The sequence below is a fragment of the Macrosteles quadrilineatus genome, unplaced genomic scaffold, assembly GCF_028750875.1.
Source record: "Macrosteles quadrilineatus isolate MER2022 unplaced genomic scaffold, UCM_ALF_1.0 Scaffold_9__3_contigs__length_116548681, whole genome shotgun sequence".
Lineage (NCBI taxonomy): Eukaryota > Metazoa > Arthropoda > Insecta > Hemiptera > Cicadellidae > Macrosteles > Macrosteles quadrilineatus.
In genome coordinates, this window is record NW_026542602.1 from 17,184,176 (window position 1) to 17,197,379 (window position 13,204).

General features: G+C 34.2%; 1 protein-coding gene across 1 annotated transcript in view; it reads left to right on the forward strand.

Moving 5' to 3' along the window:
- The window catches only part of LOC129004034 (neuroendocrine convertase 1-like), a 53,534-nt gene extending 47,306 nt beyond the window's left edge, over positions 1–6,228 (forward strand). Inside the window, exons 9-14 of the mRNA XM_054432407.1 lie at positions 624–836; positions 1,788–1,888; positions 2,428–2,649; positions 4,317–4,486; positions 5,271–5,404; positions 6,049–6,228. Of these exons, the coding sequence (XP_054288382.1) occupies positions 624–836; positions 1,788–1,888; positions 2,428–2,649; positions 4,317–4,486; positions 5,271–5,404; positions 6,049–6,198 (990 nt within the window). The 3' untranslated portion in view covers positions 6,199–6,228. The remainder of the gene's footprint in view (positions 1–623; positions 837–1,787; positions 1,889–2,427; positions 2,650–4,316; positions 4,487–5,270; positions 5,405–6,048) is intronic.
- The last annotated feature ends 6,976 nt before the right edge of the window (positions 6,229–13,204 follow it).

The window sequence follows — 13,204 nt, forward strand, 5'->3', positions numbered from 1 at the left end:
AGATTTATGAACGTGATTACGAACAATGAATGAACGATTACGAACAAACAATGAAAACTGAGAATGGTTGATGTTCTTCCACTGATGGCGTTTTGTTTATGATGTTAATGACGGAGTGCAGTTTCATTTGGATAGTTATGTCAATAAGCAGGACTGGCGCTATTTGGCAGCAGAAGACCCAAAAGAATTGCATCAAAAACCACTGCACGATTTGAAACTTAACGTTTGGTGTAACTTTCGAAAGTGGGAATTCTTGGGCCTTACCGTACTTTTTTGAGGACTCGCGGAACATACTTTGTGCAGAAAAGCTGTTGAACAGATTTAATTACTTTTGAAAAAATGTTCTACCGCAAAAATGCGATGTAACACGGACCACTGCACCATTGCTACTAAAACTGGACACCCTAACCTACAAAACAACCAGGCCCAGTCCCTCCACTACGCTCCTATTGCTCTCACCACTCAACTCAAATCCATGCGTTCTTTATGCGCCACCCAGTATATAACGATGAATTTGTTTTCTAATTTCATATGTTTTTGCGGGGCATTGAGCCGTACAGGTTCACTAGTACTTAATATATTGCAACATAAGAAGCTTAAGCTAAAAGTTTGATAATTTTTAGGGTAGGAAAGGCAAAGGGGCTATCTACGTTTTCGCAGGAGGGAACGGCAAGCACCAGGGAGATAACTGTGGTGCTGATGGACTCGTCAACAATGCACACACGATCGGAATCAGCAGCGTGTCACAGAATGGCAAGACTGTGTACTACAGCGAGCGGTGCACAGCTATCTATGCCGGTGCATACTCCGGGGGCAACAGCAATGATGAGAAAGTGGTAAGTACAATATATTCTTTAAAACTGATGGAACAATTCATTGCTTTGATCGTGAAGAGGTTTGTAAAAGTATCACCTCAGTCACCTTTTGAGGGCTTTGAGCATTCACTATTGATAGAACTAGATATTCCATCCCCATAATAATTTTGTCGCTAGATTTTTATAAAAATGGAGAGTCACCGACAGTGTAAGCAGATGTAAATGACTGATTTCTGTGGAATACGGTAGATCAACTTTTTACATCAACCAAGTCAAACTATCAGCTAAGCTGTGTGGTACATTTTATGTCACATCCACTATCTTAGTATCAACAACTAAGAGTGGAAATAATGTTGACTGTAGCCCACTCTGGAGTAGCTCATTCAAATAAACAAAAACTTTCTTTTGATCAACAAAAACAATTAGTGACAGCCGATCCACGTCTACTATACCTAAACTAAAAGTCAATGGTACTATGTATTATTACAGATATGAAAGTGCTTACCTCCTACAATTTTTTTTTAGAGGATATTCGTTTTTGTTACTGACCATTCCATGTAAATTGTTAATTTGTTTAAGTTTAGATTTTATTTAAGGCATGGTTTTACCTATTCACTTGGTGCATTCATGCTGTTCTTTAAAAGAAAACTGATTGTATGTTAAACTTAAGAAAACAATAATGACAATGTCTACTGGTATTACTTAATGAAAAATAAAGATCTTGAATCTTAAAGTTCAACCATTCACCTTGGATACTGCAACTGGACTTCTCCTCCTATTGTAGCATCTTCAGTAGTTTGATACATTTTTCATATTGACTTACGTTTGAATAGCTGATGTTGATCAAATATTTCTCTTCAAATATATTGCTTCCGACTTCAATCACCATGGTAGGGCCTTGAATTGACTTATTAGCCATAATTTTCAAACTTTGCAGAACTTATCTACTTTACCTACCTGTGATTGTTACAGGCCACCATAGACCTGAATGGTGGATGCACCACTTCCTTTGGTGGAACATCTGCGGCGGCCCCCATCGCCTCAGGCATTATTGCTCTTGTTTTGGAAGCCAAGTAAGCATAGCACTAACAATAACGACACATCTTAAACAATTTGTTCTAGATTGATTTTTTTTCAGAATTTTATTTTTTCAAAGTGAAGTGATTCAACTACCCTGACTTCTTATTTCTTAAGTAGCTGTTAATGAGGATTGACTTAAATCAACTCCCCGATACTGTTTTTTTAAGGTTTTGAACGAAGTTAAAATACTAAATAAACTCTATGAACCTGATTACTTTAATGTATTTTTTATAAGAGTAAACCAAACCAAGACTACCGATAACCGCTTGCTTGTTTATGTAAAGTTTAAAATACGCATTCCCGGAAAATATATTATACTCAGAAAAGACAGATGCAGCAAAGTTACTAGATTTTGGTACAACTGTGGCTCGTGTAATCTTTCACAAATACGGAAGTAATTAAAATAATCATCATGATTATTATTACACATACTAATAAAAATCTTAAACTCTCTCGCCATTTTGCAAACTATATATAAATCTTTTAAAATTTCTCCTGCAGAATTGCATAAATAGGCTTTTTTCCTATCCAGCCCAAAGCTGACAGTTCGAGACATCTACCACATAATATCGATGGGAGCCGAGGTAGCACCGGTAGCAGATAATGGAGACATTTGGTACAAGAATGGCCGAGGCTTCTGGGTCAGCAACGACTTTGGGTTCGGCCTCCTCAATGCAGAGAACATGGTCAAACTGGCCAAGAGCTGGACAAACGTACCTAAGAAGAAAACTTGTGTTGTCAAACTCAATCCTGAGTGAGTAACGTATTGGGTAATTTAAATTCAGATTAACATTTAGCTCTTTGCCCAGGTGTCCGCCACTGTCTGAAAGGGCAGATTGATTGTGTATCGTTAAATCAGCAACGTAGTCAAAATGAGAGTTTAATAAGTTGGAGCTTCTCAAAATATTGTCTGAATTGTTTCGTATCAGTCCATTTATGTTTTTACCAAAGTCAAACACTGAAATGTTTTTCTCTAAGCTAAGAAAATGTATGTTTTTAAAGGATAGATTTTTTTGTTCAAAGGAACACTGAATGTAACAAGGAAACACAAAGCATACAGCATTGAGATCTTAATACATGATACCGAGTAAAGAACTGACTGATCTTAGTAATTAACATAGCTGTCATCTCAATAATTCAGAACTCATCATGTTCACTCACCTTCATCTTAGGCAGGGTGCACACTGGAGAAATCCGTTTCAGGAAACCAATTTCATGAAACGTGAAACTTTAGTTGCTCGCAACAGATGGATTAGTTTAACACAGGGTAGTGCACACTGCGTTGCATGAAACTGTAATTTCATTTGTTTCTTGCAACTGGTTTACATGAAATCCAAAAAACAGATTTCGTATAGGCTTCAGTTTCACGTTTCTATTGGTTTTCTTGACTTACCTCAATGTATTGTTATTTTTCCTCAGCTCACAGAGCTAACCTCCGGTTGGCGTCCTTCTTTTTTATTAGTGGGCTAAGTAATTCCACTAAACGTTCAAAAAGAGGCTTTGGCATTCTTAAAAATCTAAAAATATTACAGGATTACTGCATAATTAACGAGCTACAATGTAAGTACTGTGTTGACCATCCCTAATCAACGGGTGAACCCAATACTTCCTTCTTTTAGTTTTCTTTAGCCATCACCAATTAGTCACATCATCATCATTCGAATTCATAAGTCACATCATCATCATCCGAATTCATATCACGAAACTGATGGAATCCCGTTTCTTCTGTGTGCATTTGTTAAAGAAATGGTTTCCTTGAAACCAATTTGATGAAACCAGTTTGCTGAAACGGGTTTCTCCAGTGTGCACCCTGCCTTAGGATACACATGTATGTAGGTGACAAAACATGGAATCTAATAAAACTGTATATTTGACTTGATTAAAATGTGATTTTTTAAATCCTTTTCAAACGAGACTTGTTTGCTAAGTTGAAGGAGTTCTAGCTTAGTGAGTTGTTCCTTGGACTATGGAGGATGATAGACATCCTATTTCTGTGTAAAGTTGTGAATGAAACTGCATTATTGAATCGAGCCACTGACGAATGACGGAGTGTGCTACTATCAATTATTGTTTTCTGTTGCATACATAGACTTTATAATCAAGCCAGACTTAAAGAAAAACTTACAAACTATAGCATGTTATGTGTGAGGTAAATTATCAAAGTATCAGAAGCTAATAGTGGAAAAGTAATTTGACAGAAGAGCATACAATGTGAGTCCCTGATTAAACATGGTTTATTTTTTTAAGAAATAGGATACAATTGCGGCCATAAGGATGGAATATCTAAAACTGTATGAAAACGTCATTGATTATGCTGAAAAAATAGTATTTCCATAGTATGACAAAAAAGAGTATTTCGACGTTCATATACGAAAACATTATGATGTAGGCCTAAATTTTATGTGGATGAATAAATTGCAGATCGCCCATATATTTCACAGTGGGAGAAGTGGCTGATCTTGAGTTTGACGTGGATGGTTGTCTAGACAAAGAAGAAGACAATGTCAAGTTCTTGGAGCAGTTAGAGGTTACAACTACTGTCCAGTATCCCTACAGAGGAGCCATAACAATAACCATCACTTCTCCTTCAGGTTGGTAAACACCTTCCTTCACATACATTGTCTGATAATAAAAAGTAATCCTTTTGGTTTCAAATTTATAAAGACAATACTGAGAGGAAGCCTAACTGATAGGAAACCTGAGTTTTGACGTCAACCTTTTGCTTTCTCATAGATTTTTTAAATCTTTTATCTCTTAAATAATTTTCCCCTACATGAGTTTGTTTGTTGGCGGTTCCACTCAACAGTTTGGTGTTTGGATTACCATTAATGTTGTTGTAGTTGGTTTTTTTTTTTTTTTACTTGTAATGCCCATGACTGGCAGTTTACAAAAAAGACTTATCCCACTCAAAGTTGTTAAATGTTTGATCCAATATTAAATTACAATAGTCCGTTCAAAAAATTTAGGTGGTTTAAGGGAAAGCTTTCTTGGGTTCCCTCACCACTTTTTTTTAGCATAATCTATATATCAGCTGATCAGCTGTCGGCCAATGTTTCAGAGTTAAGGTGAGGTGAAGGGGATGGAATCGCTTCCCCTCAAACCTCCAAAACTTTGAACAGACTTTAATCTTACAGTATACTTATACATATTGTATAATATAACAGGTAAATTCTGAATATTTAGAGACTTGTAAGTAATGCGTTAGTTGAAACTTCTTACTTCAATCACCTGACCATGTTTTATAGTGCAATATTGCAACGGTCCTTTGAACCTGAGGCGGGCGATATAATTTTCCAAGTGTATAAATACACACTAAGCAGATTATCTATGCAAAACTACACATTAAAAATTTTGTCTTGTCCTTCTTTCAAACAGGAACGAAGACTACTCTTTTGGAGCCTCGGCCAAAGGACAGTAGCAAAGATGGACTACAAAACTGGAGCATCAAGTCTGTACATAACTGGGGAGAAGACCCTAAGGGAGTGTGGGAGATAGAGGTCAAGGCTACAGTAAGTGTTGCCAACCTTCCATTGCTATCTAGTACACTTTCATTTCCGAGTTACTAAGATTAGTGTTTTCCAAACTCTTCTCATGTAAAGTTTACGCACAAGCCGCAGGCCAGTGGAAAGAGACTTTGCACTTGTGTTATACATTATATTTGTCCTACAATTACTAATAAAGTGTGTTAAATAATGGGTAATTGAATGTATTTAGAGGTTAACTTTTACCATGCATTTTCACAAGACTGTAACAAATTCTAACCTAAGAAATTTTCTCACAAACAAATCAAAACCTAGATGGAATTGTCTCACAAACAAATCAAAACCTAAATTTAATTGTTTAACAAATTCAAAAATTAGCAAATACAAATCTTAATGAAATTTGACAAACCTAATGAATCAAAATATGAATTTAATTTTTGGTTTGTAATGTTGTTAACATGCAACAACAGGTTTATACTTTGTTTCAATGTCTTCATTATTTGCCAACATTTTGCTTACAAATAATTATTCTTTCAAACACTAAACAACACGTTTTATGTTACGTTAAATACAAGCGCCGAAAGACAATTGTTTACACACAACAAACAGGTTTATCTTTGGGTCATTATGATAAATCTCAAAAACTAATTTAAGTAATTTGCTTTGTGTAGAGAATACAAAACGTGAGACCCTACAACGGCTACATCAAGGGTTTTATACTCACTCTCCATGGGACATCTGAAGAGCCAGCACACTTTAAAGACCTGCCTAGGAAATACGCAGCTTTCCGTCTTCCAAATGGGAAAACCAGCGAGGTATAGTTTGTGAAATAAATATTACTGCATGCAATATTTTATTTTGCTCTTTATTTTCCATCCTCCCTTCCGCTAACTCTTTATAATAATTATCCTGTGGTTTATTTCTTTGCACTTCTTATTTTTTACCCGTTCTCCTTATTTACCTTCTGACATTCTGACTGCAAAGAGAGGGTGTCAAGTGAGGACTGCTTTGTGCAAATACATTTTCCTGTTTGTAATCTGTTTTATTTACTCTGTTTTCTTACCTCCATCTTGTCTTGCTTGGCCATCATAGAGTCTTTTTGAAATGTGTAGTTGTGTTTAAATGTAATGACTGGTACAGAATTAATGTGGAAACATGTTTTGAATGTACAAAACCAAAACATGAGAAAGTGAAATATTATGTATGATTACTTGTTTTTCTCTATGTATGTTTTTTAATGAATATTTGTTTGTTGTTGTTGGAATAAATTATTTTGATTTAATTCAATTTGATTTGCCCATAAACTAATCAACATCATAGTATGTTTTATCTATGACTAGTGTACATGTTGCTCGAATACGAGCAATTGCAAAGTATTACATTTCTGAACGAATAACAGTCATATTTGGGGCGGTCCATTCAAAAAATTACTTTATAAATTTTTTTCGAATTTGAGTTATTGGTATCACTGCATTCAGCAGATAAAGGCGCATTTATTTGTTATAAAATATCGTGTCAAAACTTGTTTAATCCTACTAATATTTAATGTTAAAAAGTTTGTGTAATTTCCAAAACTCACTTTATTTCGGTTGTATCATTCGAAAACTCACATAATCCACCATAATAGGAGGGAGTGTATTCTTTGTTTTTCCAAAACCATCTTAATCCTCTTACCCAATCGGTGGCCTGAATTCAGTAATGTGACTTTGTTGTCATTTTGGCTCTGTCGTCGGACTACCACACGAGGAGGAGTATTGTGAAGTATGACCTGCTCAAGATGACAGTTTTGTAGTTTAGAAGGGTACTCTTGCTCTTAAAGTACCAATCAATCAATTTGAAAGATGTTAACATAGTAATTTTCTCACTTTTCATTTTATAGTTTAGAGAACGTCTAATGAACTGTACTTCCGTATGGTAATTCGTTTTACTGCAAAATATAAAAATAATTAATGAAACGGTTTTTTTATAATTTATAACATTTCCAGGTTATAAAATATTTAAAAAATATTAATATTAAAAATATTATATGAAAACAAGCAATATTATTAGGTCTTTGTGTTAATATTTTGTTGTATTGTTTGAAACCAAACTGATTAGTTAATCCATCCATTAGTTAATGCCATCCTAGTGTATACTGTCTTTCCAAAACCAACTTTATCCTTAGGCGTCAGAGCAAAACTAACTTCATCCATAGGCGTCAAACCAAAACGAACTTTATCCAATTTGTGTCAGGGCAAAACTTACTTTATCCAAACTTAAAACTAATTTTTTCTCAAAAACTACACATATTAGGACGAAAAGGCATGCAATAATACACAAAAACACATATCTTTAACTTCGGATGAAACAAAATATAATACTGTAACGAGGTGTTAGCCCGTCCTACGTACGGGAATTCAGTAGTCAGTTAAAACCGTGTACAATTCAGATCAGCTAGTTTACACATATAAAGACAAAGTTTCTTGCAGTTTTAATGTGAAAAATCATCTTGTAAACAAATGTTGTGTGACCAAATATGTTTTTATTCCATCATAGGCCTATACGATATGCATTTTAAATCCGACAATTTTACAATAAAACAGCAATTCTGCAATTTTTACGATGTGAAAAGCGTTGAAGTGAGATTTGCAGCCGATTCGCACAGACGCACACTGATTATAAGTAACCTTCAGTAGAGAGAGTAATAGTCAATTGAGAAGTGTATAGACCTAGTCAACGATACCACCTTCCATAGCATACCTCCCTCTTCCATAATTATTATCACCACAATACAACTACTATACACAATTTCCAGTAGGTCTGAATAGAAACGACCTAAAATAAAACGATAGTATCCAAAAAAATTCACAGTACACATAATTTAACTTTGGTGTCCTAACATCAAAACTAATCGTCACACCTATCTTTTTATATCAATTTCACTGCATTAATTGCTAAATAAATAAGCGTAAACAAAGAAAAGTAAAAACAATAACAGTTTGTTTTGAAACAGCTGTTTGGTTCAAATAACATTCATTTGAAAAAAAAGAACTGGTCACATATTGTAGCAGGAATATAAAAAGTAAACACGCTACGCTAGTAAAGCTAATGACGTAATTGTCAATGTTTATTATCCATACCGTTATCAGTTCTATCCTTGATAATTACCCACCCTCATTGAATAAATGTACATCGCTATAATTTCCCATATTAGTTAATTTAAACTACAATATATTCATAGTTGAAATAAGTGATATTTTCACATTTGGGGGCGCTGATATAGGCGCCCCCAAACGTAACCACAACTGAACACGATTTCATAAAAGGATGGTTTGTCTAATTGAGGTATCCTAGGTCAATGTTGATGTTGTGTTCAATCTATGTCATCCATCTGTTTATCTTTGTATAAAACCCGGCTGAGGTTGTGGTGGTAATTTAAAATCGTGATTCCTGATTATTCTTGATCTTCTTTTTATGACATCAATATTTCCGGGCCTAATCTAAACAAAGTTAAAGCAGACAAACATTAATTGCAAACAAAAAGCTACCATGAATAATTAAAACATGTTAACTTTGTTATTTTTCTAATCTTTCCTTGAAAAGTGGAGCGGTAAAATAATTTGCATTTACCCTTTTTTATTAAGACTCGTGTACAGAGCCTCTATTTGTACTGTGGTGTAATTAATTTTGGTTAAAACTGTGGTTTAATCTGTGGTCTAATTATCTACTAATCTTACTTATTTCCTATAATCAATGACAAAAATAAAATAACCTCATAGTTCCATAGTTTATATTTAACCAGCTGTTAGTTGAAACAAATTATATTGCTCTAAAACAAATCAAAGATTACAAATATTGCTTTAAAAAATAATTTGAACATCCCAGTATTTTACTATGTATATTTAATTAATCTGTCATCCTCTTACAGAAGAATTAAACGTATCAAAGATTAGCATTACACATAGTATAAATAAGTCAACCCTAAGTATGTCTTTACATTTTTATCCAAATGCTGAATTTGTGACACAAAGGCTGAATGTTTACAGCTGTTATGTTAAGCAAATTATTTCATGCCAAAAGCTAGTTTAGAATCTTAGCGTCGGCTGCTAGACTTTAAAAAAAATTAAAACTTAATTTCTAAAAAACTGGGACCCTACACTAAAATTATGGCTTCGACATTCCCTAGTTCTCAAAATGATCTTTCTTTCAACACAAAAATCATGAAAATCCGTCGAGTGGTTGATTCAGAATCGTGAAATAAAAAAACACTGTTTCGTTTTAATATTATAGATAGATTCACTGTCATGATAATTACCGGTAATGAAAGGTTTTTTCATTTCCTGAAAATTTTAAAAATAAGGATAATGTGAGTTTTGGGATGGACCGCCTCATTCACAATGAGTTTAAAATAATCAACTCAATTAGATTATCGGTGTGTAACTCATGGAAATACTCACGATGTACACAACAGTTCGATATAATCAGCATTTCCTGAAGCCTAAATATTTGATCATATTTCATAAGCTGATATTGTTTTTTAGTGTTCTCTACAAATTTTTCCTGACTTTTAGCCGCATGGTTGTCCAAGTTTATCTTTGTTATTATTGTTATTGATAATGTAGCCTGCATGGTACCATTTTTGTCGCCAGCAGTAAGTTTACAAATTTCAATATTTTTTTATTATAGATAAAATTTGTTCTCGTTACCTTAAGGACTTCCTGCATAACCTGTCTGTCACAAATTTGTTTGTTCAATTGGCGTTTTTTGGTTGGTTACAAACAATAACGTTAATTATATTTACCGGTACCCGAGAAAATGCAAAGTAAAAGGCCTGATGTTGTTCTGTTGGTTTTTTGTTTCTCTTAACTGTGAATAATAATTAAATCATTCAATGAAAATGTTAGGAAAGGTTTCTTGGATGTAGTAATAGGCTACTAGTGTCCCTGTTGCTCGAATTCGAACAATGCTATGTATTACAGGCGTTATTTAAAAACGAATAACATTCATAATTATTGATGACTTTAAAAGATTCGACTCAAAGATTATGGAATACTCAAGATGTACATAACAGTAACAGATAATAATCAACATTTCTTGTAAATACCTTATCATTTTTCAAAAGCTGATCTTGTTTTTTAGTGTTTTCTACAAATAGCCTTACTCATAGCCGCATTAGGTTGTCCATAATAACGATTATAAATAAAAATTAAAAAACACATTATTTTCTATTTCTTCTCCTTGGTGGTGTTCGATGACTTTGCTATGTTTCCATAGTTAGCAAATCGGCTCTTTCAATGATTACTAAGAAATGCAGCACAGTGTTAATTCAGTTTTATTTTTAGTATATCAATTTATCCAGGCTCTCTAGTTTTTTTTTTTCATTCTAATATTTACGCCAACCCAAATTCAAACAGTAAATATTTCATTTCAACCAAGTAAGGAAATGCTTGAAGCAAACTCACTTTTAAATTAGCAAACTTATTGGCTGTTTACAATTAACATATGTTCTTCTTCTCACTTTTAATTTCTGACAACAGCTGGAGTTTCATAACTATTTGTTTCCCATGTTAATCTTATGGAGAAATACGAAACTTAAAAGGGCCCCAGGGCCTCACCCTCTAACTATTTCCCTAAAAAGAAAGTTTCCTGCACAACTTCACGTTACGCTCTTTCCAATGACACCAAGAACATGTCAATTGGTTCAGTAGTTTCGGAGGAGTAATTGTCACAAAAAACCTGCTTGCGTATTAAATAAGTACTAGTGTCCCTGTTGCTCGAATTCGAGCAATTTCTAAGTATTAGAGGCTTTATTTTAAAAGGAATATCGGTCATAATTTCTGATATTTTTAAAAGATTCGACCATAAGATTATGGCAATATTCAAGATGTACATACAGTAACAGAATACAGTATATCAATTTATCCAGGTTCTCTCGCTTTTTTCCATTGTAATATTTACGCCAACCTAAATTCAAATAGTAAATATGTATTTCATTTCAACCAAGTCAGTTAATGTTTGTAGCAAACTGTTAAATTAGCTAACTTATTGACTGTTCAAAATTAACGTATGTTCTTCTTCTCACATTTAATTTCTGCCAACAGCTGGAGTTGCATAACAATTTTTGTTTCCCATGTTAATCTTATGGAGAAATACGAAACTTTAAAGGGCACCAGGGCCTCACTCTCTAATTATTTCCCTAAAAAGAAAGTTTCCTGCACAACTTCACGTTACGCTCTTTTTAATGACACCAAAAACATGCCAATCGGTTCAGTAGTTTCGGAGGAGTAATTGTCACAAAAAACCTGCTTGCGTATTAAATAAGTACGAGAGGTCGTCCAGTGGTCGAAACTCGACCAAAAATATGTAATGTACTCACTTATCTATTTTCACCCCACTTTATAAAACATGTGATTGGAGTTTCCTCCATTTGTTTTGATTTTCTGTTTATATTTCGTTGTTATTTCGTAACCAGCATAGCAACGCATAAGATCCATGTTAATTTTTTCAAATTTTTAAACTCATTTTTTGTGCTTATCTTTGAGCCTATTTAAATTTATAAAGGGATTCTGCACACCTACAGGAAAATAGCTTTCCAACGGTTTGCGTAGATTTTCCCTACGATGCACACGAGCTGAGAAAAAAGGTTTTAAAGAAACATGCTTGCCTATTAATATATAGATAGATAGATAGGTTCTTCTGAGATCACTTGACTTTTATGGAAACATAGATTAAATGTCCTTGACGTACCAGATCCATTTAGCCTTAGACGGCTTTCTTCTGCAATGAACACAAAGTTAAGTCCACGTTTCCTACTAAAAATTGTAGCTCTTTGGCTAACATACTAAAAAAGTATGTTGTTTATGTAAGTAGAAAACTTTTTATGGTTTATTTTGTAGTGTTTGGTCTGCAGAGTGACATACTACAAGTTGCCAAAAATCGGTCCACGGGAAAACCCCTAAAATCACAATTAAAAATTGTGGCTTTTCCCAACATTGGACAAATAAAAAACAAATTGCACATGCATTTTTATGCACATTTTTTGAGATATTAACTTGGGACCACCGCCAATGTTTATTTATGTTTATGTTTATGTTTATTGGGTGGTTAGTGCTTCATTCCGATAGGGAACACGTTTATGGCTGCCATCTTGGATCCGCCATATTGGATATTAATATTTTTTTGACGTAATGATAGTGTTGTGACACATCATCATAAACTAGATTTTCACGCTGATTTTAATGCCGAAATCTGTTTAAAAATTTTTCTAAGCGAATTTCCTATATAGGAAACTAGCCACCATACCCTTGCTTCGCAACGGGAACCCGGGACCGATTTACTTTTTTGTTTTGAGGTTCCCAGAGGCAAAAAACACCATCCGTTCAAATTCATATAAACTAGTGTACCTGTTGCTCGAATTCGAGCAATTGCAAAGCATTACAGGCGACTCACGAAGATTATGGAAATCCTCACGATCTACACAACAGTTAGATATAATCAAAATCTTTTGTAAATATCTTATCTTTTCTCGAAAAATTCAGTAAATCACAATTTAAATATTAACAGCTGTTTCATTAAAAAATAGTGTAGAAATATGCATATGGCAAACAAATTTGAAGAGGCAACTTTAAAGGCTTCTGGGGCCAGAGCCCTAAGGGAATTTACCTCGTTCCTCTTTTGATGGCTCATCTATAGACCAAGACCTTTCTTTAGAGACTCCTACCAAGTTTCTACGCCCAGCCGTTCTCTCAAATTAGCTGGGACAAAAACCCAGTTTTTCCTCCATAAGAATAACATGGGATGGGAATTCAAAGGCCACTGGGGCAGAGCCCCAAGGGAATTTACCACGTT